The sequence below is a fragment of the Fundulus heteroclitus genome, chromosome 13 (assembly GCF_011125445.2).
Source record: "Fundulus heteroclitus isolate FHET01 chromosome 13, MU-UCD_Fhet_4.1, whole genome shotgun sequence".
Classification (NCBI taxonomy): Eukaryota; Metazoa; Chordata; class Actinopteri; order Cyprinodontiformes; family Fundulidae; genus Fundulus; species Fundulus heteroclitus.
In genome coordinates, this window is record NC_046373.1 from 40790718 (window position 1) to 40818698 (window position 27981).

Here is a 27981-nt window from a genome sequence, read left to right on the forward strand (position 1 = left end):
TCTTTATGAGCTTTACTCGTCTAGAGAGTTTTTTTCTCTAGACGAGTCAAGCTCAGTAAAGTTGGATGGGAACGCCGGTTTTCAAGGATTGCCATAACAACCTATGTAGATTTGCTTCTAGACTTTGACTAGGCCGTTCTAACACATGCGCTGACCTGAACGCTTCCATTGTAGCTCTGGCTGCAGGTTGAACCTCCAACCACGTCTTTTGAAGCCGCTGCGGGGTGTCAAACTCATTTCTGTATTTGGGCCACTTTGGCATCATGAAGTCATTAAAAGGGCCGGTTGCACCTGTATAGATGTTACTTTTGACTTCCTGATTTCATTGCAGTTCAGATAGAAAAAAAGTTTTCACAGTAACTTAAAAGTTGCATTCTTAGGACCAGTTTATAGTTTATCTGCTTAAAAAATATTGATATTGGGGTGAGTTACACTTTAAACTAGTCATTCTGCATCACTTTTTGTCATTTTTGACATTTCTAGGTTGTTTTAACGTGTTGTGGGAAAAACTGACATCTAGTGGCAGGATGCTGTTACTACACAGTTAAAAAAAGACCAACATTCGCTTTAGGAGGCACAATTTTAGCCACTTTATACACGTTAAAAGGATATACGCCTATACTTTATGTAATGATAAGCCTTTTTTTTGGCTCAGGAGGGCCGGATTAACTGACTTGACGGACCGGATTTGGCCCGCGGGCCTTGAGTTTGTAACATGCTGTAAGGCCTTCAAAGAACTGTTGGATTTATACTGAGGTTAAATTACTCACAACTGGATCCTATTTACTAATTAGGGTCTTCTAAATGCAGTGGATATTATTTAAGGCTCTCAAAGTAAAGGAGGCAGAATGCAGATGCTGATTTGTACCTGTAAAAACTCAGAAAAAAAAAAAATTTCTCTCATGAGTTTTTGGTTGTAATCTGACAAAATGTCAAAAACAAAATCTAGAACCGTTCGTCACCAAACTAGAAATATCTCGTTTTCATGAAGAACCGTGGCAATTACGAAAGGAAGACAAAGCAGTGTTGTGCTTAAAAACCCAAAACATCAGAAATGTAGCCCTCATGCTTTAAATTAATTTAAAGGATCGTGTTAGACTTTCAAACCAAATTCTGATGTGGACTTTTGGAAAAGTGCAGGCAAAACAAATCAAACTAGAACGGTGTAAATTGTGAAAATTCCCTCGTCTGTTTTCAAAAACACTAAAAATTATGGGCAGAAATTTGCAAATTGAATAAAAATGAGCTGCTGGTCCTATGTCGGGAGCTTTGGGACAATATTTGTGCATCTTCGTTATAAAAATGTTTCATCTCATCCTGTTCAGATTATAACAATGTCCACAAAACCCCTGGTCTTTTTAATTTACATTTTATTTGACAAGACAGTGAGCTGAAAAACATACAATATAATTCCCCAAAAGCATACAAAATGATAAGCGATCAGCGATACATAAGAAAATTAAAATAAATCAATAACATTCACAAAAATATGACGACATTTCCAGTGTATGAAAGTGGCTTTTTTCCCCCCCCCAGCATTCCCATTTTCCTTTTCAAACACTGCGTGTATTTCCTCATTTCATCAGCAGTTCTACTGTCAAAGAATAAATGCGAGAATTGAAAGGCTAAAAATAACAAAAGAAGGCACGTCTGGCTCAGTGACGAAAAGCTGAAGTGACAAAGGATGAAGAAGGGAGACGGAAGAGGAAGAAAGAATAAAAAAAACATGGAGGAATAATTAGGGCGAATGAAGGAGGGACTGAACAACTCTATTGTTGACGTGCACAGCTCAAGTTTGTGGTGTTTAACCCGTAATTGTGGAGGTGGGGAGACCGATCAAGGACTTTGGCCACAATGGAAAACAAAGACTGAAAGGACAAACTATCGGGTCTGAATCTACTGATGTACCTTCACATTATGAAAATGGAGCTTCGGCTGGCCCATCCATGGATTCACAGACTTTTTTTTTCTCCCTTCGCAGGTTTTGCTGAATGTGGCAACCATCATCACCATCAGTGGAATTGGCAAATAATACAACCCAGGGTAGCTCTAAATGACACACCGCTATTAAACGTGAGGCGCCGGGTAAAGCCAAATGGTTCTCCAAATGAGACGGCAGAGCCAGAACTCATAACTGAATGCTTGCAGAGTCATTGGTCTCTGTTTAATGTGTCCTGATGATTGTCTTTTCTCCCTTTTCTCAAACACATTAATCCACAGGAAACTAAACATTCATTCACATTGTGAAATTAATTCACAGACAAAAAGAGGCAAAAAGCATCCCATCACTTCCCTCTTTGAAGACAGTTTTTGTTCTGCGGCAGGGCTATAAAATATATCACACATGATTGTCCAACACTGCAACAGAAAAGCGAATTAAAAAGCTGGGCTGCCTTTTCTGCAAAGAATGGAAATAGATTTTTTTTTTTCACCCCAGATATCCGTGCAGCATGCAGACATTCCCTTTAATGAAAATAACATCAGAGCCTAAAGTCAGACAAAACTGAAAAGGTTTTACTCCATTAGCATTCTGCCTTCTTATCCGAACAGCTAAATATTTCATAAAAGGGTCAAAACTTACATTTAAAGAATAATCATCAACTACATGTCACACATTTTCCAGTTCCATTAAAAATAAATGCCTATTTGTGTATAGATTCATCTTGAAAATGAACAATATAGCACATTTTCAGTTAGCACGCTGTGGAAAAAGGGGCCACTGTATTGAATGTTGAAAGCAACTAGCGTCTTTTTTTATTTATATTTTTGGATAGTACTTGGGAACAGTTGGAATCGTACCTGCAGTGTTTTGAGAAGAATCACAGAGAAATGATGCAAGTTGACTGCTACTTTAGCTAACAGCTAATCAAGCTAACACCTAATTAAAACAGGGCCAATCGGCAGCAAATTTCTTTTAATATAAATATCCAAAATGTTTAAATAATAAATAATAATCAAAATAATTAAACTTTATTGATCTCACAATGGAGAAATTCACTTCTGCATCTTAACCCATCCCCTCGGGGAGCAGTGGGCTGCCACTGTGCGGCGCCTGGGGAGCAATCGGGGGTTAAGGGTCTTGCTCAGGGACCCAGAATGGCAGCTTGTGGGAGTTGAACTCAGAACCTCTGGGACCGAAGCTCTGCGCTCTAACCACTAGGCATAAAAGATGTTTACACTGGCTTTAATTCCAAAAAACAGCTGAACAACGTCTGTGCTGCTTCAGGGTTTTGTCACAGAACAGCCTTGGCTAGCAGTTTGCTCCCATTTAAGAGCAAATTCTGAGCCAGAAATTACAGAAGAAGAAGAAGAAGAAGAAGAAGAAGAAGAAGAAGAAGAAGAAGAAGAGGAAACGTAACAATGCCTGATTGACTCTGGAGATCCACAGCAAACTCTTTAGCCAATATCTGGCTGCAGAGACCCCCTGCCACAATAACCTTTGAAATAATTATGCTCCCTTCTGTTGAAGACATGCAATTAGAAAACCTATTAAGTAGTATGAAAAATGAATATAACATGTAGCTTGGGTCGTTTGATCCACAACCTTTGTGACTTTGTTTAATAAAAAGAGGCTAGTAACAAATCTAGCAGCTTTTTCTGGTGTTATGAAAGTTGTTTGAAAGCTTTGATGTGAAATGCATGGATCGTTTTCACTCTAAGGTTCCACCTTAGGCGCTCACATGCAGCCCAGTCCTCACAGCATATTGATACAAAAAAAAAATAACCAGAAAAGTTTTGTGAGAGAATCTTTTTAGATGGTGGTAATTTTCTGACCACCTGTTAGCTTGAATAGCGCGTCGGCTCATCAATGAGACTTTCTTCGTGATTCTTCACACTGCGGTCTCATTGACCGCAGCAGGAAAGATGTTGACTAAATATAATTACTCTACAAATCCCCGTTTATCAAAAATAAAAACTCAACTTTTTCCGTTATCAATGCCACGTGTCAGAAAACAAGCGTACTAGGTGCTTACGGTTCAGGAAAAAGTAGGAGATTATCTCTCTCATCATTCGCTCAGCTCTTACACGCGTCGACCAGCTCTACAAATCTGCAGCTTATGTGCTCTGGTGGGCGATTACAACTGGCACGGTGGGCTCCAGCCTGTTTTCCGACAAGCAACATGATGAACTCAGGACGATTTGTGTGGACTGAGAAGATAAAGCATGGAGAGAAAAAAAAAAAGAAAAAAAAAAGATTGCATTTCTATGTGTGTTGCACTCTGTGGCTGAAAAGAAATGGCGATTCAGTGCCTACTGTATTTTTGGATTTGTGCTGAAGACAAACACACAGGCAGCGTGGGGAGCTGTCACATAGCACAAAAGAACACATGACTTAAATTAGATTTAAGCTTGTGGTGTGTATGTTTGTGACAGATGCATCAAGACACAGATTATAAAAAAAAAAAAGCAGCGTTCTTTTCTGATACTCAGAAATGCTTTTACAAATGATTTTTTTTTTGTGGGCGAACAGCCTCGGGAAAGTGTTTCATCAAGCCACTGATCATGCCATGCACAGCAATATGAACAAGGAATAAAATCCACACCATTTACTTTTTTTTTTATACTCAAAACATCTTCGTATTAAGTGACAACTTTAATGTACTCGTGAAAAGCAAAATAGTAATATACACTTTGTTTTTTTTTTTTTAGTCGCTCATTTGACGATTAGCTGACTTCCAACCCCTGTACAGAGGCACTAATAACACCCACACCTTTTTTATGTATACACATTTCACCAACAATATATTATAAATCAATATTATCAATGCTATTTACAGTTATTATCATTTGGTACCGTTTTGACATCTGTGTAGACCAATTTTAGCTTCAGCCAGAGGACATACAGTAGGGCAGGGCAGGCAAAAGAACATTTTATTCCCCCTATAGGCTAAAATGTTCTGCATATATCCGACTGGGAAATCATTTCAAATAGTTGAAATGGTTGTAATGGCAGTTTTTTTTCTCTAATATATGCTCAACTTTTACACATTGTGACACATATTCTATACACATTTATTGGAAATAATCTGCAACAGTGTGATGTGAGAAAGGAGGCCTTGTGTCTTTGTGTGACAGCTTGTGGATTTTTATGAACCCTGTTGCGTGTATTGTTATAAGCTGATTTACAACAGCTGCAATGCCACCAGCTTTTGCAATTAACACAACCAATATGGATCACGGCATCTTAATTATGTGACGTTGCCAGGTTACAGAGCTTCGGATGATGTGTTGTACCCTTTGTTCGTGCTAACGAAGTCTCTGCTGCTCAGACAATAGTGCCACCAGAAAATTCACTTTCTCACATTTTGTTGTAAAGGAGACTTATTTGAAGGTTTAATATAGTTTTCTTTAGGAAATACTTGAAATAGCTGATGACGACAAGCTCACAACATGTTTTCAGTCATTTTGGCTAACTTTTCGTTGGCATTTAAACATATGAGGCACTCATAGAAATATTTCCCCCTTATCTATCTTGAGTTTCTTCCTTTGTGTGTTTCATGGGCAGGAATGTTAAAGCTTCAATTCTTGGAAAAGATTGGAGGAATATTCTTAAGGTGCGATTTGCGATCAATTTAAGTTTCCCAAGGATTCAAATGAGCAGATTTGGGATTAAAATGAAAACAAGATAACGTCAAATAATATAATTGTTAGAGATTAATTTTGACACATGATCTGGAAAGTACCTAGTGTTTAAATCTGATTTTGAAAGAAATAAGTGTGTTTAAAGTGTGTCCTGTGGCTGTAAACAGACGAGCTGAGGCTCAGCAGCCTCTCTCCCAGACATTAGTAACGATTTCATGATGTGGAAAGTCATGGCACAAAATGTTGCATAAAATATGTCATCCTAAAACCCAAGAATAGGCAGTTTTCTGACTGTTTTTTTTTGGTGGTAATGTGGATTTTAATTAGTAACCGATCAGAGCTCCAGTTCACCTATATTACAACAGCTCTCTGCACACGTTTGAAAAGCCCGCCTCGTCTTATGCAGAAAGACATATGATTTCAAAGGCTTTCTGGCTTGAGAAGATTGCAATGTAATCAAACTTAGTTTCACAAGAGCTTTAAAAAAAAAAAAAGAAAATGGACAAAAATCAAGGCTTGATATATTCGTCAACAGAGCTTGTTTGAATCATCCGGAGCTCAAAGCTTCAGCTCAGCTGTAAAAGGAAAGGTGAATGCAGCTTCATCCATGTCACCCACTTAAAGAAGCTGGGAAGGAAGGAAATAAAATCTAAAAACCACCCATTAGCAGGTTACTTCAAAACTTTAAAGGTTAAATTTACAATAAAAAGTGGAAACAGGTGTCATGGCCTCTCCCTTTCGTCTTCTCGCTAATTTAGGTGACCTGAAACTTTCCCGTACGCCTCCGTTCTGGTGGTTTTGCTGCTACAGCTACACATACATGGGCGTAGATACGAAGCTCTCGCCACGAGGAATGTTGGCAGACGAGGGCCCGTGATTGGACGAGTCGTTGCCGTGGTGACCGTCAGTAGCATCCTTGTTGAGGACCGGAGGGGCTCCGCCGTTCAGGGCTTCGTTGGCGTCCTCATCCAGGATCTGAAAAGTTCAACACAGACACGTTTAGAGGAAAGAATAAAATTACTCTGTGTTATTTTTCTTTAATGTTTGTTTGTATTTAGTTTTTTATAATCTTAATGTTTGAGTTCCATGCAGGTCCAGTAGGGTTCTGCTGTAAAATTTTTCTTCCCCCCTAAAAACACAAGTGATTTTTTTTTAATTATAATTTTTATATAATTTGTTGTCCTGCAGCATTTTAAAGTTTTTTTTTTTTTAGACAGAATCAGAACAAAGTGAGACAGAAGTTTATCAACTGTGAAAAATTATCTAATTTAGTTTGTTATTGATAATTTTATTTAACTTTAAAACTAACATTGGTTAATTCTGCATAACTTAAATTAGTGGTGTCCAAACTTTATGCCACATTGGCCAAAATCACCAAGCGGAATGCACTTAAAAAGTTTGTTAAGAGTTTATTTTCTTTTTATCTCCAGTGTAAGTAAATATGCAATGTTTAATTAAACCAACAATCAGTTTTTTTTCTCAAAATTAATCTGTAAACTGGTATTCATGCAAAATATAAAAAGTGAATATAAAAGAGCTGGATATGGCTCCCTCTTTGATAACACTTGTGTCGAGTAACATTTTATGAATCAACTTATTTTCACTGACAAATAAAAATTATATCACCCCCAGAAATAAAACATCAAGCTGCATCCTTTTCTACTAACTGGCTGTGTTTGGAAGTTTGTACTGATTTCTAATTGGGATCAGTGGCCCCCAGGCTGTACTGAGGACACCCCTGACTTAAGTTATTCTTGAAAAGCTTTAAAACTAAACTTTTAGTATTCATCATACGGCTCGATGTCATGTGTCATGTGAAACGGAAAGAGCCCCAGTTTAATTTTTTTATTTTCTACATCGGATTCTTTTTAAATCTGTCTATAAGCCGTCTAAAATCTGAAATAAATGTCCGCACATCATTTCATCGGGGTTTTCTACCATCACATTCCTCTACCTGTGAGATTAACGGATAGACTGTGAGTTTTCTGACTGATGATGATGCCTAATGTGCTGTTTTAGAGTATTGCATTCTGCTATAACCTACAGAGGACAGTGGTTACAACCCCCCAGTTTCTGGGTCCAAACATATGGAGTGAATTTTGTTCCAATCTCGCTCTTGACGCACATTGACCCATAAAAATGTTTCTAATGTCCCTGCTGACCAATAGAAATGCATCGTTACTCCTCGCTCCAGAGGAACGCCCGCCCCCAGAAGTGAAGAGAATGTGGTCTGGAAAACGCAATTTGAAAAGAATGCAATTTGCAAAACTCAATAATCTAATAATCTAAATATATAATCTATAAAAAATTATTTGAAAAAACATTTGATAAGAAATAAAAAAATATTTTTTTTGAAAAAATTAAATCTGAGAAAACAGTAAAGTTACTCCCAAAACCCTTTTTGATTAAGACGTTTTTCGAAGTTATTTTTCTTCAAATTTCCATTTACAAAACTTGTTCTTTGCTTGCAATAATAATGGAATAAAATTAACTCTGTACAAACAGAGCGCAGAGAAGGTGCACGCTCAGCTGTCAGGATCCTTAACAGCATTTAACTTTTTTTGTTATTTTTTAATTAAATTTTTTTTTTTTTTTTGGGGGGGGGGGGGGGTCTTTGTCATCTGAGGGGAGACCTCTCTTTCCTCATGGTTTCCCTCCCTCCTCAGATTGTCGATCTGAGCGCACAGCCTCAGAGGAGTTTCAACATGAAGAGTTTCAACAACGCTGTCATCCGGTGTTTAAAACTCTGATCAATTTAACTTTTCAAGAAGTTATTTTAATGTGGGCAACATCTGTGCTTTTACCTCTAAATTACACATTTAATAAACTCCTCCCTGTGATTTTTTTTTACAGTTTTTTATTTTGTTTTCACTGTGGTTGGCACGTCACCATGTAAACCCATTTTAAGACCCATTTTAATCCACATTAAAACTATAGTTGGTGATCCTGTTCAGAAACACTTTTTGTTATACGGGGTAAAATCTTCCTTCCTTGCGTCAGTACATTATGTATTCACAAAAAGGAGGTTAAAAACATTTTTCTGTGAGAGCTGCAGGCCTGTAAAAACCAATCTCTGCTGTTCGGTCCGACGGGCAAAGATTGATCAAAGTTTTGTTTCTGCTCTTAAATCTCCTGTATCCCTCATGTTCTGGGGTATCACCTTATCTATTTGTTGTCCTACATGCCGTGAATCTGACGCACTTACGTAACACCAGTATTTGTGCTCTTTCCTTCCAAGTTTCCGCTTGCTGGCTGCGCACTTCTAGTGTTTATCTATCCGGTTAGCTTAGCGGCTAGGTTAGCGGCTAGCTTAGCGGTTAGCCCTTCATTGTAGCTACGCTGCTTTCACCGTAGACTTTGAACATGGCTGAGAGTCGCAAGAAGCAAACCACGTTAATGTTTATGAGAAGAAGAGGAAGACCTCAGTAGAAAGAAATAAGACCAGAGTGGATTTGGGAGACTTTTTTTCTAGCGATCCCCCTGAAAAGAGCGGAGGAGCAAGTGTTGTGCATGCACGGTTATTTAAAAAGGGACTTGGGGAATCTTCTGGAAAAATCGCCGAACCTAGCTTTAACATTTGCATAAACCATTTTATAAGATGCTTTTTATTTGTCATTATGCACACAAGGTACATACAATGACATTTTGTATGATCAGAGGGAGGGTTAGCCTGAGCTGCTGGGACTAATGGCCGACCTGACCAGCACGTCTTTTAGTGGTAGGGGAAACAGGAGCGTCCGGAGGAAACCTACGCAGACACGGGCAGAACATGCAAACTCCACGCAGAAAGGCCCCTGCCGAGCCCAGGACTCGAACCCTGGACCTCGGTAGGAGCCATTCTTCATTTATGGTTGAATCTGGGCGTGTAGAGAGTAGAACCTGAGGCGGATCGAGGTACGCAAACGTTCAGGTACAGCTGTGGTCTAGAAAGGGAAATTGCGTGCTGATGTACGTGTGCATGGTTTTTATCAATCAGAATATTTTTTACCGTACGCTATTTTCTTTTTCTTGGAGTTCGTACATTTTTAGTATGGATTAAACACAGATTTTTATAAACGAGACCCCTGATCAGTTATCGTATGTCCTGATATGTAAACCCAATAACCGAAAGAGAAATATTTTTATTTTCACCCTTAAGGAAAAAGTCACATTTCTACAGTTAGAAATTACTAACTACTAGCTAATTACTACAGTCCCGACTCAAGTGCAAACAGAACTGCGATTCTAGTGCAGTAATTAGTAAAAGCTTTTATTTATAAAGATTAGAATATGGCGAATAAGAATAAGAATGGGGTGAGATAGATTTTCTTGAAAAAACAAATCCACGAAAAACTAAGATTTGTCTGAGATTACTTCTGGAGTATGGAAAAGAAAGATCTGAGAAATACGCTGCAGTTTGGACAAGATGGATCCTCAGGAGATTTGTGAGATCACAAGGGAATCATTTGTACCGGGCCTCAGGCCACGAGCGGCTAAGGATGTGTTGGGTGAGAAAATAAGCAATGGTTGCTCTAAAAGAGGTTAACACAGACGTTCCTGCAATGTCATCAGATAAGATGGAACAGCAGAGCTCTTTTGCACACAAAAAAAATCTCCCATCCCTGCAAGGGAAGTTTACATTTACTAGGACAATATTTATCACCCAGCTGGTCTATGCAGCTCTATAAGGGAGCTCAGTGAGTCCCACACAATCGGAGCATTTAGTCTGGACTTATATGAGCCAGCACGAACAGGAAGAAAATGGCTGTTTAGTTGGTGTTAGACAGCACAAGAGAGGAGCAACAATGATAACAGAAAGCAAATTAAGAGATTTCTTAGCTTGCACTTGTCCAGAGCTAGCTTCAACTATAAACACTTAACTATAAAGTGATCTAATAAACCAGAGATGAACAAAACGACTGATAAGAGCCATTAAGGAATCAATCACAGGGCTCTGTGTCATTGTTTCCTTTTTTTCTAGATGGGAGGATTTCAATTTAAAAGGAAACCCTTAAAACTAAAACAAGGTCAGCCTATTTTGCTGTAGTGCCAATTGGGGTCTTAGCAAAAGTTATGTGCTTTAAAACAAACCTTTAATCCCTACAGAGGAGACTTGCCTAGAAAACTGAGCATCTCAGCAGCACGCAACCTGTTCTTTATGGCTTAATGCTTTAAAAAAAAGCAATAAAAAGGTGTAAAAAAGTGATGTAAAGTCATGTAAAAAGCTTTTTTAAAAACATTTATCTAGTAGGCTTGCTTTATTTTACTTTACCAACAAAAAATAATGTTTAACTATTAAACTAACTATTACTAAGCAGCAGCACAAACTATGGTTCAGCAATGATGCACTTCACATTTTCATCACACAGTGCTTGTAGAATCAAGTCAAAACTGAAGCTTTTCCTTCACAATTTAACACATAGCATAAGAACCTTTAGAAAGCATCATTCTAAAAGCAAAATAAATCCTTTCAGACTTGAAAAACACATTTGCTCACAAAGCAGAAGGATAGTCAGTGAAGAAGTGGAGGGAGTAGGACCATCAAGAAAATCCGAGAGCCACTCAACACAGAATGAGGCTAGGAGAGGTGGGAAGCCAAACATTTCAGAGACCCTGCTCAGAAAACTGGTTTAGAAATATTTCCAAAGAGTCATGAACTCCTGCCAGGATGCTAAAAAAGGACCAAACCAAGTCAGGAATCTCAGTCTGAGTTAAGATAATTAGTAGATCTCTGCACAGCAATGAAGGGCAAGAAAGAAATCACACCTTCAAACCAGACTCAGGAACAGTCTGGAGGTAGATTCTGAATACAGGATCTATGTTTATAGATCAGATTAGATAAAACTATAAATGTTTGGCCACAGAGATAGTTCTTACATTTGGAGAAAGAACAGTGTTCCCACAGTGAAACATGACGGTGACGTCGGTGCATCTGAAACTGGGAATCACGTCGTGTTGAAAGGAATCCGAAATAAATATTTGCCTGTTCAAAGTCCTCCCTTAAATATCAATGAAAATCTGTGCAGTACCCTAAAGACAAAGTCAATATCAAAATCATTGAATTTGAGGGAATTTGAAATACTTGCCAAAAGAGAATTGTGCTGGGATTCCTCAGGGGCTTCAGATACTTGATACAAAACTGCAACCAATCCTGGTAGTTTTTGTTTCTTGGAGAATAAATTTATGTCTGAGTGCAGAGTAAAATAATTTAAAGGATCTATAAGTATTACCAAAATACCAAATGCTGCGCTCTGTGTTGGGAACTCTTAGAAATCTCATAAGATTGGCTCAGGAACCAGGAAGTAAACACGGGCTACACTCTGAATCTAAGTAGCTCTAGGTTTGAAAGGAGACAAACTTGATGGAGAGGACCGGTTGTTTGTAGAGAATGTTACTTCGATCTTAGGTGACAAATGAGAATTACTTAGGTTGCTTTTACAGTAAATATCTTACTCATACCTTGAACCTGGGATATTTGATAAAATTTCTCTTAAAACTTGATGGGGAAGATTCTCAGTCATCCAGGTCATGATCTTAAAACTTATTTTTCTCTATTTGAAATAACTTGGGAAGCTATATGTTCACAGGGGAGTGATTTTTTTACTCAGCAATTGTTAAACTTTTTAGTCTTCTTGGTTTGAAAGGGTCTATAGAAGAGGTTTTCTGAAAGAGAAGTTTATCTCTGTTTTCCAAGACTGAAATAAATGGGAGCTGCTTTCAATTCACGTTCTGGGTGATAAAAATGTTCCCATGTGGGACCCGTGTGGTTGGAAAATGGGCTTCTAAATGGGCCCCATCAGGTGTTGCTCATGGGTCAAATTATGGAATCCTGATAATTGCACCCGTAGGTTTGATGCAGAGCAATTTTTGGGGTAAAAAGGGGACAAATATTGGCAGGTTGAGCTGACTTTTCTCATAACCATCTGAGACTCAGATCAGACTCATGTAGGGCGTCTATTGGTGTCGCCGGTAGGAGTTGTACTTAGTCAAAGTGGGTCCCATTTAAGAAGCCCATTGCAAACCCAGGCCTGATTAATAATTTTTCAGCCTGGACAAAATCCTCCTGGGACCTGCATGCACATCAGTACTTGGTAAAGTTCATGCAGAGAATGATTTATTTTGATTTTTCAGTGAGGCTGTGTGGAGTAGTTAGGCTTAGCTAGTTTCTCATCTGCAGCAAACAGCGGCTACAGTGATTCCACTGAGGAGAACTAGAATTTTTTTTTTCCAATTTTTATTGGACAGACATCTGTACACCTTCACATTTTTGCATTAATGTTGTTTGAGCCGTCACTATGTCCTCCAATAAACGAGGCACGTGTTAGCATTCTAATGGTGCTCACTGAAGCAGCTTTTATATCACGTTGTGACGCACATTTTTAACCTCTTTTCTCAAACTCAGAACTATTTTTGGTATTTCTAACAATGTTTTGTTACTGTAAGCAGATTGTATGCTTAAGCTATTCAGCAAATCAAGCTAACTGCTACTGAACGAGAGATTTTTTGAAATCTGACAGAACTTTATCCACTTTTTGCAAGCATGACTCACTATTATCTTAACCAAACCTCAGTTTATGTACAGTAACTCATACTATTTGCTCTTTTGCAGCTAAGATGGTCTGATCACCAGCGTCCACCCAGAGTAAGGAAAGTAGCTAAAGGCTTTCCTAAAAATATTGCTTAATGATGTAATCACACAAATACCATAATTGGCAAACATTTGTTGTGTATATTTGGAAACAAATTGGATCTATTTTTCGTGTAAAGTGCATTTTTAGATGACATTTGTTTTCAGAAGCTGAATTGAAACTTTATGTTAACAAATAAAAAAAAATGCAATAATAAAGTGAATGAATCCATAAATAACTCAATGACAGAAGTTGAAGCACTTTACTAACATTAAAAGTAATGTAAACTGAACTACAGGAACCTGTGTTCACACCTGCCTTAAGAAATTTTTAGTTTTATTAATATTTTATTGATACATATACATAATGTATATTGTATAGTTTAGGCTTCCCACTGATTTTGGCACCAACCAGAGTTTGCAGCTGGAATGATTTTCTTTCTGCTTATCTTCATGGCCACTTTAAATAATATTTCAGTTCAGGTCCACTCACCGATGCTGCATTACTTCTGCTTGTTGCATGAACAGGAGGGACCAATAAAGTCCTTTATTTCTCTCCTTGAAATGTGCCCGAACTCTCTCACAAAAAGTGCCTAAGCTTGAGTTTATTAAACTTACAGTCTACGGCTGAAAAGTTACAAACTTCTTACTACTCCTCACAACCTCACTGAGCCGGCAGCAACTTTTGATTGACTGGAACAAAGCAGACGCCACATAAAGCATATTGTGGTGCTAAAAAACACTGGCTTTGCATGTGTGTGCACACATTTGTGTTTGTGCGTGGTTGGTGTGTGTTAGTTACTGTGACGGGCTCTCCCCCTGTGGGCTCGTAGTAAACCTCCCCCGGGCTCAGAGGCACAGTCTCTGTGGCTGTGGGCGGCTCTGACGGCTTGTTCAGCTGCGTGCACAGAGACGGGCGCCGAGAGGAGAGCAGAAAACACAAAACAGCAGAGAAACAAGCAGTCAAGTGGAGAAGACAGGAGAGAGCCTTTGAAACAATTCAGCGGGATCTGTGCGGCAGATAACGCAGCTGTCTGCAGGAACGCTCCGAGTTGGACTACACACCCTTTGAAAAGACGAGCGCCACCCTTCACTGAGTCGTCTCCTTCAGCCTCCTCACCATTTACATACAAATAGACACTTTGCTTTGACTTCCTTTGAAAGTGATCATTTAAAAAAAAAAAAAAAAAGGGAAAATTGCTTTGACATGAACTTTGAGACACTTATTTTTTTCATAGCGCTCACTGCAATTAAGCAATTACTGTGGCACTTTAACAGCAATTCCTCAGCTGCATTTTGACCTAAATTACAGCAGCTCTCTTATGCTTAACCCCCCCCCCGCCCCAACCACCCCATCCAGGTTTGTAAATGTTCACTTAAAACATAACTGAACTTCAAGAACTTCTGATCTTACCGTGCTCTCCACAGATTGAAGTTGTGACAGACGCAGCAAAGTAAGCCACTGCAGCTAATGTTTCTGTGAAATGACTAAATGTGGAGCTTAAAGTTCAGTTTATTCCGTTATCATCAGTTCCTGTAGAGCTGCTTTTCTGTCTTCTAGCCATGTTGCCATATATCTGAAGCTTCTGTGATCAGATTTTCACCTACATGCCCAGGAAAGGCTGCCTGTAACATTTCTACTAAAACAAGATAGCTTAAAGATAAAGTCGACGTTTAAGATATGTTCTCTGCAACCACAGGAGCTCCAAAGACTCCACAAAATCCGCCTAAGGCCCCCCCGCTTATTCTGACAGACGTGTTTTCTAGCCTGCGGATCCTTAAAACTTAGAGTTGCAGCTCTGTTCAGATTTTGTGGAGGTTCGTCCAAAACCGAGCCTTGACCTGACCGACTTCTCCTCACTCCTTAGTTATACAACAGAGAGTTAACCTTATTCTAAAAATATACAGAGTTTTAAACCGTTGTACATGTATTTATACTGCTGTGTTGTGTTTAGAAAAATGCAATGTTTAAAAAATTAGATACCAGAGTCGCAGATATATTGCTTGACCCATATTTTAAGAAGCTTTAATCTCACTAAGAAAGACAACTCTGCCACCTGCTCATATGAAACTGTTGCATCTTAAAGTGAAGACGTATTAGACGTAGTAACCAGTACTAATCTTAGGAATGCAAACCAGAAAAGTGCTACTTTTTCCAACGTTATTGGCTGTCGTGCTGCTTTTAAGGCGTGTTATAAACCTTAACACATTATTTACTGGAAACAAACACCCATGATAAGACAGGAAACTACGATAGGCCTAAAAAAAATGTCCAAACTCCTGCTTGTTGTGATGTAAAAACATTGACATCATCTCAAAACCTTTATGGTGTAACACTAAAAATCTTGCTGGTTGGAAGGCATTGAGAGAATTGAAAAAGATCCAACAGTTTGGTTCCATGAGCTTTTAGGCCAAAATTGATTGGTTTCAAGAGATTTTCATAATTTCGTCCGACTCCACAAAGAAGAAAAGAAACCCCGGAGAATGATGCCGCCATGTTTCTGTAGCCCTGTTTAGATCGCCCCTCCTTTCTGTAATGTTTATTAAGCCTCACCAAGTCACAATACCAGTATTATAAAACCTCCTGTTGAGGGTTAATGTGAAGCGATGTTCTACAAACATGTTGCCTTGGAAGCGCTGCATGCTTTTGGAGGAGCGTGCATGGAGATTGCATCTCTCACACGTAAATTCCTTCAGTTTTATCAGTGCTGTTGTCAGCACTCTGAATGCCTTCCTGACCAGCTTCCATCTCTTCTTTGCATCAGTTTCAGGGGAAAGTTTTTATAATGTCACTATTCTACCATATTTTATTCCTTTTTTTGTGTGTGTGATGACCTTTAACGAAAGTAGGCTGACAGGAAAGGAGCCGGAGAGACAGAGAGCACCAGAGTCGAACCTGCGATGGCCGTGTCGAGGACTAAGGCTCATTTATAGGTTGCCCTACCAAACAATTTAAGGTTGCAGGTAACTGTCTTTACTTTGCTGAAGTCCTGAAATACAGTGGTGTAAATATATTAGCACACTGCATTATATATGCATTTCTTTCCAATGAAATGTTCCTATATCAAAGTCTAGAGTGACCCACGTTCCCATAGGTTGAAATAAGTCAGGCAAGAAGCTTCTTATAGTCATCTGCCAATCAGTCTGAAGGTGTGAGATGTTTAATGGTCTTCTTTTGCATGTTCAGCCTGGTTCCAGTCACCACCAATCATCTCAAAAAGGTCAATATTCACACTTTGACGTTATTATCCAGCAGTCCTCGTTGGATTTGCTTGTTTGTTTTGGATCAGCGTCACGTTGCAGGGTCCAGTTCTGCTTCAGCTGCTTTTTTAAATAAAGATTTCCTCACATTTTTTCCCAAACACCCTCTGATACGAGGCGAGATTCGTGGTGGTGAGCTGGAGAGATCGACAGGTTGTGTTGTTTCCTCTCCCGACTTTTCCAAATGACATACTCTGCACCTCTGTGCAAACAGCAGCATTAGTTTAAGAATCAGAATCAGAATAAGATATTCTTTAATAATCCCAGAGGGAAATTGCTGAATGCTGAAGGGAGTAAATAAATGGCAGTTTATCATCATCTAATTTTGTTACGTCACAAAAACCACATTTAAAGTAAAGTTTGGAGGGCTGGAGTATTTCAAAGTAAAGCTGTAAGTCTAATGCACTGTAAAAAATAAATAAAAAAATCAAACATTTTGTTGGAGGTCATTGCACCACATGACCATTTTCAGCTTTTTACACGCATCTTTTTAGTCAACTCTCTGTTGCATATTGTTAGTGCAAAATGCAACAGAGTGATATCAAGCAGTGAGATAACTGTGATGAGTTAGTCAGCCTCATTATAGGTGCAAAGACACCGGGGATACATGAAGATGAGGCTGTCGTCGCTTAGAACAACTTACTGCGCTTTTCTCATTAATAATTTTGCTAACAAAATTTTTGCTTAATTAATGATTTCTAATTACATATTAAAATTAACATTCTTTGATGGAATGCTTGTGTTGTCAGAATGTAAAATAACACTTTTACCATTAATCAATAGCTGGACGGACGGAGAGTTAATTCAGACGGTGAGATTAAATCAGACCATGCAACAGCATATTTCTTTGATTTTTCAGCACAAAACAGGAGCAATTTGTCTGTTTTATTACCTATATTTCCGAGATTAATAAGCTACACTTCAGAAGTGCGGGAGTCTAATGAAAGAAACCGCTGCTGTTTATATTTGCAGAGGCGTGACAAAGGAGGAATTGAGTTTGTTCAATTATTTTAAATGTGCTGCATTATATTACTGCATTCAGTAAACTAACAGACTGCGACTGCCGCAACAAACATTCATCCTACAGAAAAAACATAACTAAGTATTGTTAATCGTGATGTCAATATTTGATCACTCAAAAAAAGAGCGAATTAACAATATCAACATATATTTTTTTTTATTATGCATCTCTCTGACAGTGTGATCAGCCGCTTTCACACTTTAACATGTGCTTCATATCACCCTCTTTATTGAGTCTAATTAACCACTATTACTGATATAGAGCTGTTGACAAGGCTTTATTTTGCAAGTTAAAGTCTCTAAACAAACGTTTTCTTTTTTATAAAATCCCCAACTCTGCATCTTTGTAGCTTAGAAACACAAAAGGTGCTGATTGTCTTTAGGCTTAAATTATCACATGAACACTTAATCATTTAATAATTACTGACAACTTATATGGTGATTGATAATCAATTTGTTATTCATTAACGGTTCTATTTTAATATTGAAACATTCAATCCACAGTTAAAAAAACAGCCAGTGGCGGATTTATATTATTTTAAAATGAATCAAATGCAATATTTATCCTATTGGATATAGAAATAAGAGGAGAAAAACAATAGAAAAAGACTACAACGCGTTTTTTTGTCTGTAAAGACTCAGTTAATACTGTCTTCATACTGTCCACCCCTTCGTTATAGAATCACACTAAATCTAGTCTGCTGAAGCGGCTGTAATGAGATTGGGAAATTGTCCACATTCAAAACCTTTGATTTGGATCCTAAATGGCAAATTTGTAAATTACAACATATCCACAGAGTCACACAGAACATGGAGGATTTTATGCAATTTTGAGGCTTCTACAAGATTTTATGCAACGTGTCTGAAAAAAGGAGAATTACAATATAACAAGCTCCTTATTTAAGTATTTTAACTACATGACACTTGTTTTTAACTAAATTGTTCTAATATATGAGCTTTTGTAAATAAAGTTTTGTTGAAAGTCAGATAACATCATATTGAAGGAGACAACATGTTGTAGGTAAATAAATGAATTTTAAACATCTGAATAAACACAACAGGAAGTGGTTTTATTCTAATTTCTTGTCCTATAATGTAGCAGTTAGCTTAGCAGTGAGATAATGTTGAAGGTTTGTTTTATTTCCTCAATGATTTAAACTCATTTAATGCAGCGTTTTAGTTGGACAGGCAACTATTATTATGAAGCTATAGCTAATTTTAACAGATAGGAGCCATTAACATCTTATAATAAACCACCAACATCACTGGCTAATAATCCCGCTCATCCTTTCACAGTAAAACTGCTGCAGTCTGCAGCTCACAGACCGGCTTCCTTTCACTTTTCATTGCAGATCAAAACCAGCAGAGACTCGAGTCTCGGACCACGAGTCCAAGTCAAGTCTTAAGGGAATAAGTCAAAGCCGAGTCTGAAGTCTTTTATTTTCGTGACTTAAGAGCAAACTTGAGTTACCGTCTGTGGAGCCGAACAAGCGAGTTGACCCTTTAACTGTCAGCATCTGAAGTTAAGTTGTTAAACCTTTGGTGTGAAAGATTTAGAGCTTTAATATCTGCAAGCAGAAGAGTTTCCCAGGCTCACCGCACTGTGAGGCAACACTGGTAAAGAGCAGAAGATACTTTATGGCTGAAGCGTGAATGTCCATAATGTTTTATAGTTGCAAATAGCTTCATTAAAAGCTGCAGATGGCATCTGTTAAAAGTTTCACTCTCAGTCTCTGTGCAACAATGCTGTAAACGATCAGCAAAGACAAAAAAATTATTCTGATTTAGCTAAACAGAGATGCTTTCAATGTCTAAATTCATCAAGTGCCATCCAGATATTATCTTTGGGGATTTGACAGCTTTCCAGCAGAATGACAGCCTCCAAAAAAAGGACAGACATCCAAATGTCACTGCTAAAGAAGATGGCTGTTTGTCCTGGCTCATTAATGTAACTTGGGTGAAAGGAAAAGGTGTGATAGAGATAGGTGCAAAAGCAACGTTGCTGATTTTAACCCATTCAGGGGGCACGTTTTGGTACACGTTTGAGTAAAAATCCCCCATCCCAGCCCCGAGCACACACAGATTTAGCTATTACGTTCATTCTGGAGAGCAGACTGTTGGGTTAGTGGACAGAACATACGAAACACATGAAAACGCTGCCCGTAAACTTTAATTTCCCCTTAAACAAGATAATGGATGCAAACTTGAGACTTTATTCTTTCCGGCTGAATCTTCAACTAGCAGACGCTCCCACTGGAGAGAGACTGGCTCATTATGTAAAAAAGGAAAATCAGGGAAGCACTTTAAATGTTTTAAAATGAGCCAGAAGACTCGTAACCTAACGCTGGCCTCAAAACCGAAGGCTTGAATCGAACGTCTGAGCGTTAGGGCGATGATGCCGCCTTTCTGCTCGTATGTCACAGGTGCTGCTTCACAGAAAAAAAACCTTTACACATCTAAAAAAAGAAAAAAGAAAAAAGACCCTTTCACTGCTGAACCCCATTAACCACCCTTTTAGCCAAGGCATTAAAAGCCATTAGACACATTTTTTATATCTAATCAACATAAAATTACTGTGTTTTTAGTCACATTACACGAGCTGACCAAAATGCGATGGAATGATAGGGAAAAAAACATAACGAACTGCTCTAATGGGGCTCTTTACAAACCAAGATAATTATTTGGGCAACAGAAGCCAACTGAGATCTCCAATCAATAGCCATTAGCCACATTATGACTGCCCAAATGGACTTTGTGGATCTGTGTGTGTGTGTGTGTTTGTGTGTGAGCCTATAATATAATTGTGGTGACAATAAGGATTGATTTGAAGCCATGCCGATCACTCACCATCTCCGTTGAGCTGCCTGCCTTCACAGGAGGAGGAGGCTTGTGCTTCGGAGGACCCCTGATTGGACAAAAGGCGAGAAGCAATGTGGTTATCGACCTTCGCTTCGTTAAGACATCAGATTTTCTTTGTGTCCTAAAAGATGGACAACGTTTGGCTGCTGAGAGACTGAAGGACAGAAATGAACTATCGAACGCCACAGAAGTCCCTTTGTGTCGTAATTCCATCAATGTTGTATTTGCAGAAAATTCAGCAATCAGCTGGAGAAAGAAATACATTTTAGCGAGTTCAAAAGATTTTTCTTCCCTTTCCTGGATGACCGAATCAATTCAAACACAGGTGGAGAAATCCTTTGTGGGGTGAAAGAAACCGCTTGGATGGTTCAAAAGTGGTTGGGCTCCCTTTGTTGACAACGGTAAACGGCTAACGTGGCGAGCTGATGAATATTAGAGAGAATGAATATTTTTAATATAAAAACTATTAAACATTTCAGTCATGGTGTCCAACCGTGGTTCCAGTGTGTTTATGGGAGGTTTCTCTGGGGGAAGAGCTGGATCGCTGCAGGTCAGCAGAGTGAAAGAAAAGGTTTGGATTTGAATAAAACAGACTTAACCTCGACCCGTGGCTTTCCCAGTAACCAGACAGAGGAGCAGGAGCCCAGTTTGGTCTAGAGAAGCTGCAGGAGACAGCCTGGCTCATGGATGCACACTTCCTGCATAAATGGTGGAGTTTTCACTGAGTTTACCCTCCTGCCACTAAGGTTGCCCAAACCAGCTCTCCGTTTTAAGCGTCCAGACTCCAGAGCTTGACGAGTGTTTCCCAAACAGGGTCTCTGGGGACACTGACGTCCAGAGGGACACACCTGGCCTCCCACGGCCCTCACCTGTGTGCCACACCCATCTTCCTCTGGTGGATTAGCCCAACTGAGTAGCTTCCTCCAGCTCTGCCTGCTAACAGCAGCTCCCTCTTTTATGACAGTCTGCACTTGTTATCTGGGCTGGGATATTTTCAGTGGCTTTGAACTAAGCCCCAGAGGTGTTGTTTCCATAAGCTTTGGCCTGAGGCAACCTATTAAAACCTCCTATAAAAGTGTTAACATAAGCGCCCAGTCTGTGTACTGCTGCTGAAATACTGTAGTAATGTGTACAATTCAACGACCAAAGATTCATTAAATTGCTCTTTATTGTGAAGCTTGGTGCTGCAGCATACAGTTTAATCCAGCAGCCCAGAAAGCACAGATGACACCCATAATCACTATTTTATATTGGACTACCTGTCCCTAACGCTGAGGCTCCAAGATTTCTTTTTTTGTGTAACAAATTTGAGTTGTGGCAGAGAGAGGGTTTCATGCCGTCTTGGTAGTCCTGTCTTATGGCAATGAGAGAACATGCTGTATTCCTGAGTTACTGAGTATGGGGTGGAAATTTCCAGCAATCGGGCAAAAAATATTATACCTTGGCCAGCGAGAATGAAAATGTGTAGCACTCTAGCCCTGCACATTATCAATCTGGGACGGCTCCATTTGAATCCATTTGGGGAAAGGAGTAAATTTCAGCAGAACTCTCTGAGCTGATTGGGCAAAGCGGCACCGATTGCCCGCCTACCAAAGGTTGGTTTTAGCCAATCATGGCATCAAATTAAGGCATAAGCAGCTAAGCTGGTCAAGGTGCTTCTTGCTGTTCTACTATCAAAGAAGAAATTGTGGATTCTTACGAAACAGATGTGATAGCAGCAGCTACGCATGCGTCCTCCTGTGCCGCCATGTTTATGTTGGCTCGGCTGTGGGCTCGTCAGCGCTCCCCCCCCCCCGTTGCACCGGTATGTCTCATCTTAAATCTAAATACTGCAACGTGATTGGCCCGAACCGTTTTTGATTTGGACACAAACGGTTGAAGCCGGAGCGGGACAAGATGGATTCCCGTGTGTTTGTGAACGCACAGATACTGCGAGAATTCATCTCGTAGGCGAGGTTCAAAATATTAGGCCATCAAATATAAATTTGGCCAAAATAGTAATATTAACAAAAATATAGATTTGGAAAAATACAGATTTAGAGAAATAATGATGTGCAACTACTAATGATGAGGAAAAGATCAGAATCGGTCCTAGTAGGATTCCATTTACTGAAGTGGGAGCTTCCCTGATTCAGGAGTCTGAACTCCCGTGACCAAGGATTGGACCCGGGAGCTCAGGCTTTAGATCTTTCATCTTGTCTTAATGATTTAATTACTGCTTATTTACTGCTTTCTCTATAGTGCTCTGCTTGATTTATACATGTAAAAAGCTTTATTATAATTTATGCAGGGAATATTTTGTGTTAAATGGACACTGAAGGATCTAAAGTTCTGCTGTTTTGCTGCAGTCTTGACAATCGCTGTCCATGGTGCTGATCTGAATCTTGGTTCCAACCCCTTCTATCTCCTCACACCGTTTTTATACCCCTTTGACGTGTGACTACTTCCGAACACTTAGATTCTTCCCACTTTATGTCCTTCAAACTGCACAAGCCTCCTTTATATTCTTGATAAATGACATGATTTACTTTTCCCTTCCACAGGGCTGTAAGGCATCACCAACTGGCCTTCAACTTCTCCTTTCGCCACCTTGCAGCGTTCATCTTTCGTTTTTCTTGCACGTTTCGGCTGTTCTGCTTTTTGATTTTGCAACCCCAACCTAACTTTATGTAGATGCCAAGGCTAGCGCCTCACTACTCAAGGTTAATTCTCTTTTTGTTTAGCCTTCATTTTGTTCCTTATTTTTGTACGTGCTGTCCCTGCCCTTTTTCTGATGAACACATTTCAACATTCTCAATAAAACATTAAATTAATTACAGAAATCTTGTGTGAAATCAACTCCTTTCTCAACCCTGATCCAATTATTGATTATTCATCCTAGTATTTATTTGATTAGCATCTTAACAGCTATTAAATACTTATCCTCTTAGTCACTACTTCTCATTTAATCTGTCAGTTCTGGTGCCTCATCCCGACTAAATCATTTCAATGATGTAAAATACCCCTTATGATTAAAGACTGACAGAAATAATTTACACAAACTTCACATAAGATATAAGCACAGCCTCATATAAGAGCACTTCATCTTCATCACTTCACAGCACGACATATGGAGCGATCTCACATTATCTTGACAAGTGTCAACCACAATGGGAATGAAGTGAAAAATGAGCATCTTAAAGTGATTAAAATACAAAAAATGACACAATAAAACATCAAAACACAATGCTTAGAATGTGATGGCAGTTTGAGGGTAAAATCAGAGTTCCAGGGCCGGTTTTAGGCACACGCATACGAGGGGGCAGGCAGAGGGGGCTTCATTATGCGATCACATTACCCTCCAGCAGATTTATGTAGTTTTCCTCATGGAAATAGAGTAAGCTGTGTCCAACATCCAAGAGATGGATTGCACTTTAGTTAGGCCTCTACCCCAATATCTGGGATCACTGAGTCACAAAACAAAACCCTGACCAAAATAACGTGGCAATCCCACAGGGGGAAGCAAAAACTACATAATCTGATGGATGTCTATTGAACAATTTTATATCTCAAATCAAAGTAAGCCTAATAACTAACAATAACTTAAAAAAGAACAAAGCTGGGTTGTTTTTTTTGGCAGATTTGATTGAGAGGGGTGGAGGGGCATTGCCTCCTCTCGCTCCGGCGTAGAGCCGGCCCTGAAGAGTTCACCTTGGATTTCTGCAGATTTTGTCATCTTTTTAAAAAACTAAATATATTTACGTTTATGTTTATGTTGTGTCACAAGGCAACATGCACAGTTTGTTTTACTGACATTTTAAAAATAAAAATCAGTTAAAACAATTTAAAGCGAACCCCCAAGGCAAAGCGAAGCAGTACTGATTCTGTGGGACAAGAATCTGAGGCAATGTCCCATTTTTTATTGGTTTTCTAACATTAACCCTGCATGACAGACACTTATTGAGGTTTAGCATGTATCTAATGAATTCCAAGATAGTAGTGAAATTGTCCTGTTAGCAGCTCTATTTGTTGTCTGTTTCCATGAACTGTAATGAATCTCAAGATACCATCTCAATATTTGCTCCAAACAACCAGGATTTCTGTGGCTGAGTATATAATATAAACAATTTGGAAGAGGAGAAAATGTTGTAATGACAAACGGGGAAATAAAGCCCAGACTAGTTGAACATTGAAAGTTTAGAGTGAGTTTGGTTACAGCTGTAAGGAATTTTTCACCAGAGATGTCTTTATCAGGAGCCTCAACCTCAAGGAAAAAGTATAAAATAGTGTTTTGGTACTTGAGCCCCGTGTTGGTCTTGTTGTTTATCTTTGTCTCAACACTAATCTTGTGTCTTGTTCTTGACTCAAACACACCGGACTCTGGATTTGCCTTTTTCAGGAATGAACCAATAAAGCTTTCAACCTTGAGAATTTCATCTCCTACCTGTGCACCATGTGTGCCGAGGATGAGACGTGGAGCAGCGGCCAAAAAACAAGAGGAAGAAACATTTTCCAGAACAAATATATGCGTGTTTCTTTTTTTTTTTTTGACTTTACATTATGCAACAAGATAAAAATGCTAAGCGGGTTAAGTCCTCCACCTTTCGCCTACACTCACTCACTCTGCCTGCAGCTAATGCTACATCAGCTAAACTTTAGCAGGATATTTGCTTGTTGGATTTATTTGTCAAGTGGCATTCAGTTGAGGATCTGCTACATACAAGTTTGAGTTGACCTAAATGTCGCGGAAGGGCATCTAACTGGAAAAGTTACCAATTCAACCAGTTAATCTGTTATTGCTGAGCTTGCTACCCTGTTTGCTTTGCAGATTTGATTTAAACGTTTGCAGCAACATCATTATCACAGCGGTTTAGTCTTGCGTTTGCTGTGGTTTGCTTGCTTTCTGAGATAATGCAAAAACCAAAAATATTGCATGAGTGCGACTCAGCTGAGGTGTCTCTTTTTAAGTTTTTGATCCAGAACTGTAAATGAATGCAACTGCAGTCCACAAAGTCTGAATAGGCCTAATGATTGGCTGTGGTCCAGGTTTTTTTCAAAGGACAAACGATTCCCTGGGTGCTGGGAGACAGACTGTGCAGATAGAGTATCAACAATGACCTTACTCACAAGAATGGTTTGTTTTATATCAGCAAAATGGAAAAATAGCTTGAAAGAAGAAGATTTGAAAGAAAAAAGAAACACTCAATATTTTAAGTAAGCCGCTAACGGCTTACCAAGAGTTCATTTTCACAAAACCGGTGACATCAACAAGGAGTCTACCTTAGATTCTGGTATATTTTGCCATCATCAGACAATTTGAAGTATTGTTTTAAAATACATCTGGGGAAAAATATTTTTAACCATCAACCAGAACCTAAAGCTTTTTACTCCTGACTAGAACCTTTCAAAAAAACCATGATGAGAGCAGCTGCATGTCAGAAGGTTTTAAACAAATTGATTTTTGCAACAAAAGCTTGTGTAAATAAGATCTTTGAATACAAAACATAACTTTATTCTGAGAGCTAAGTCATGCTACATCCCACAAAAGCCCCAAAACATCAATCTGAGGAACTGTGGCATCTAAGCTCACTTTCTGTTGCAAACAAAGTCTTCATGACCAGATATTGAGATGATTTGCAACCTTGTACGAGAATAATTTAACCGCTCAGACAAACAAACAAAAGTTTTGATATCAGAACATTTTAATTTGATGAATAGCTTTGATCTTTTTCTTTGTAAAACCACAGGACTTGAAGCATAAAGAAAGCTTCTTTCCCTCTTATGAAAACTGATGTCAGATTTGCACATAGTGATTAACTGAGTAACTGATTTTTGCAGCATGTCCTGGGCTCCATGAGGTTAAATCAGCAAAGCATGGAAAGCAGCAGGGCTGATGCATCTGTATGCATTAAAAAACCCTAAACAGGTCACAACACAGATTTACGTAAAACTGCAACTGTAACGGGGTAAAAACCATAAAAAGGCACCAAAGCGAAGGTTCTAGGGAAGTTCAACCTTTTGTGATTGGCTTAAATCTTCAATGGTGACAATTGCTGAATTATTTTTCCCTTTTTCAGAATCTCTTGCAAACGCTGCATGATACATCAAAGTCACAGCACACTAGCCAGCTGATGGGAATGTAATGTTTTCTTTTCTGTTTTTTTTAATACTGTGAAAAGTAAAAGGGTAAGAATGAAAAATTTATTGAATACACCCCCCCACCCCCACACACACACACGCACACACACATACAAACACACAGCTCTGCATGCTACACTTACCAAACAACTAAACAACACAAAAAAACCTGATGTTCTAAAGACTGTGGTAAAAGAAAAAGTTCAATTGCAGATACCAACTTTTTACCACTGAACAATTTATTCAGAGAAAAAGGAGTCGAAGCAGAAGAAGTATTGATGTGTCAGACAATTTCCATCATCTCTTGAGTTACTTTGAACTTCTGCGCTCTGTAAAGCATCACAGAGTTTCTCTGGAAACCATAATTGCGTTTGAACTCTTTTAAACACGGGCACTTTACTCCAACTGCCATTAATATATTAAATCATACAAAGGAATGGATGTGATGCACAATCTGTTTTATAGCTGGTCTATATAAAGCACCGAGAGCTAGCTTATTTCATTAGCTTCCATTACTAAGGCATGCTTAGGGTTATTTATACATCAACACTGCACAAACAATGAAGCACAAACAATATAAATTAGATATTAGTGGTGCTGAGGTGGAGGATGGGCTTAGCCTAAAGTAGCCCCCTAATCAGCTTCCACTGACAGGTCCCATAAATAACACCAGAATAAGAGCAACATAATAGTTTTCTGGTACAGAGGCAAAAAAATAAATGACTCAAAATTAAAGTAGCGAATCAAGACCAGCTTGAAAATAACAGGTCTGGAAAAAAAGGCTTTAGAAAGCGATTTATGGTTCAAAACAAGCAAAACGATCAAGTAACAAAATGAGTGAAATCTGATTCTCCAAATGGGGAACACTAACCTTCGTCTTTTGAGTTAGAATCCTGTCAACTCTCCTGCACACAACGTTAAACTGAGTTGCCTATTTGGTGTGTTTTTATTCTGAATGTTCTAAATCCTAATTTGAATATTTAAAACTAAGCTTTTTAATCAACTGTACTCGTGTAACGGTACATTATTCCAGAACACATAGAGGCAAGCGATGAAAACAGGATGTATGCTGGTGAAGATTCATTCAGGTCATGATCAATCCAAAAAAAAGAAAGATTAAAAAACAAAAAAAAAAAGCTGCCAAATAAATCACTCATTCAGCACCACCTGTTGGAGGGTTCATTTTGCATGTTTTAACATTTGAAGAAGGTATTTGGTTGATTATTGCTTTCTAGTTTTAATGAAGGTCAGATTAGATTAACCAAGCTTTTCTTAATCATTTAAATTAAGAGCGATATCATCCCGTGTTGGACTGATGACTCTGAGCATGTTCAATGCTTCCTTACACGGAAACCTTCATAGCTCAGACTTCACGACTTTTCCTAATTGGGCTCGGACAAACATCTCTTCTGTGGAAGAATATTTGCAACAGGAAAATACAAAAGTTATGACCACTTTTCCCCAGAACTGCGTAAGGTTGGGATCATTTTGACCCAGTTGAAACAATGTCAAAATACAGCATGCTAACATGCACC

At 38.8% G+C, this 27981-nt stretch overlaps 1 protein-coding gene across 2 annotated transcripts in view; it reads right to left on the reverse strand.

The window, feature by feature from the left end:
* Positions 1-4709: 4709 nt before the first annotated feature.
* pvrl2l (PVR cell adhesion molecule related 2 like) overlaps positions 4710-27981 on the reverse strand; it is a 476506-nt gene continuing 453234 nt past the window's right edge. The window contains exons 8-10 of one of the 2 annotated variants that reach the window (XM_021315647.2): positions 20318-20375; positions 13992-14087; positions 4710-6558 (exon numbers count right to left, since the gene is read on the reverse strand). In XM_021315647.2, coding sequence (XP_021171322.2) covers positions 6394-6558; positions 13992-14087; positions 20318-20375 — 319 coding nt within the window. In that variant the 3' untranslated portion in view covers positions 4710-6393. The remainder of the gene's footprint in view (positions 6559-13991; positions 14088-20317; positions 20376-27981) is intronic. The other variant, XM_036145796.1, reaches the window with a different exon arrangement.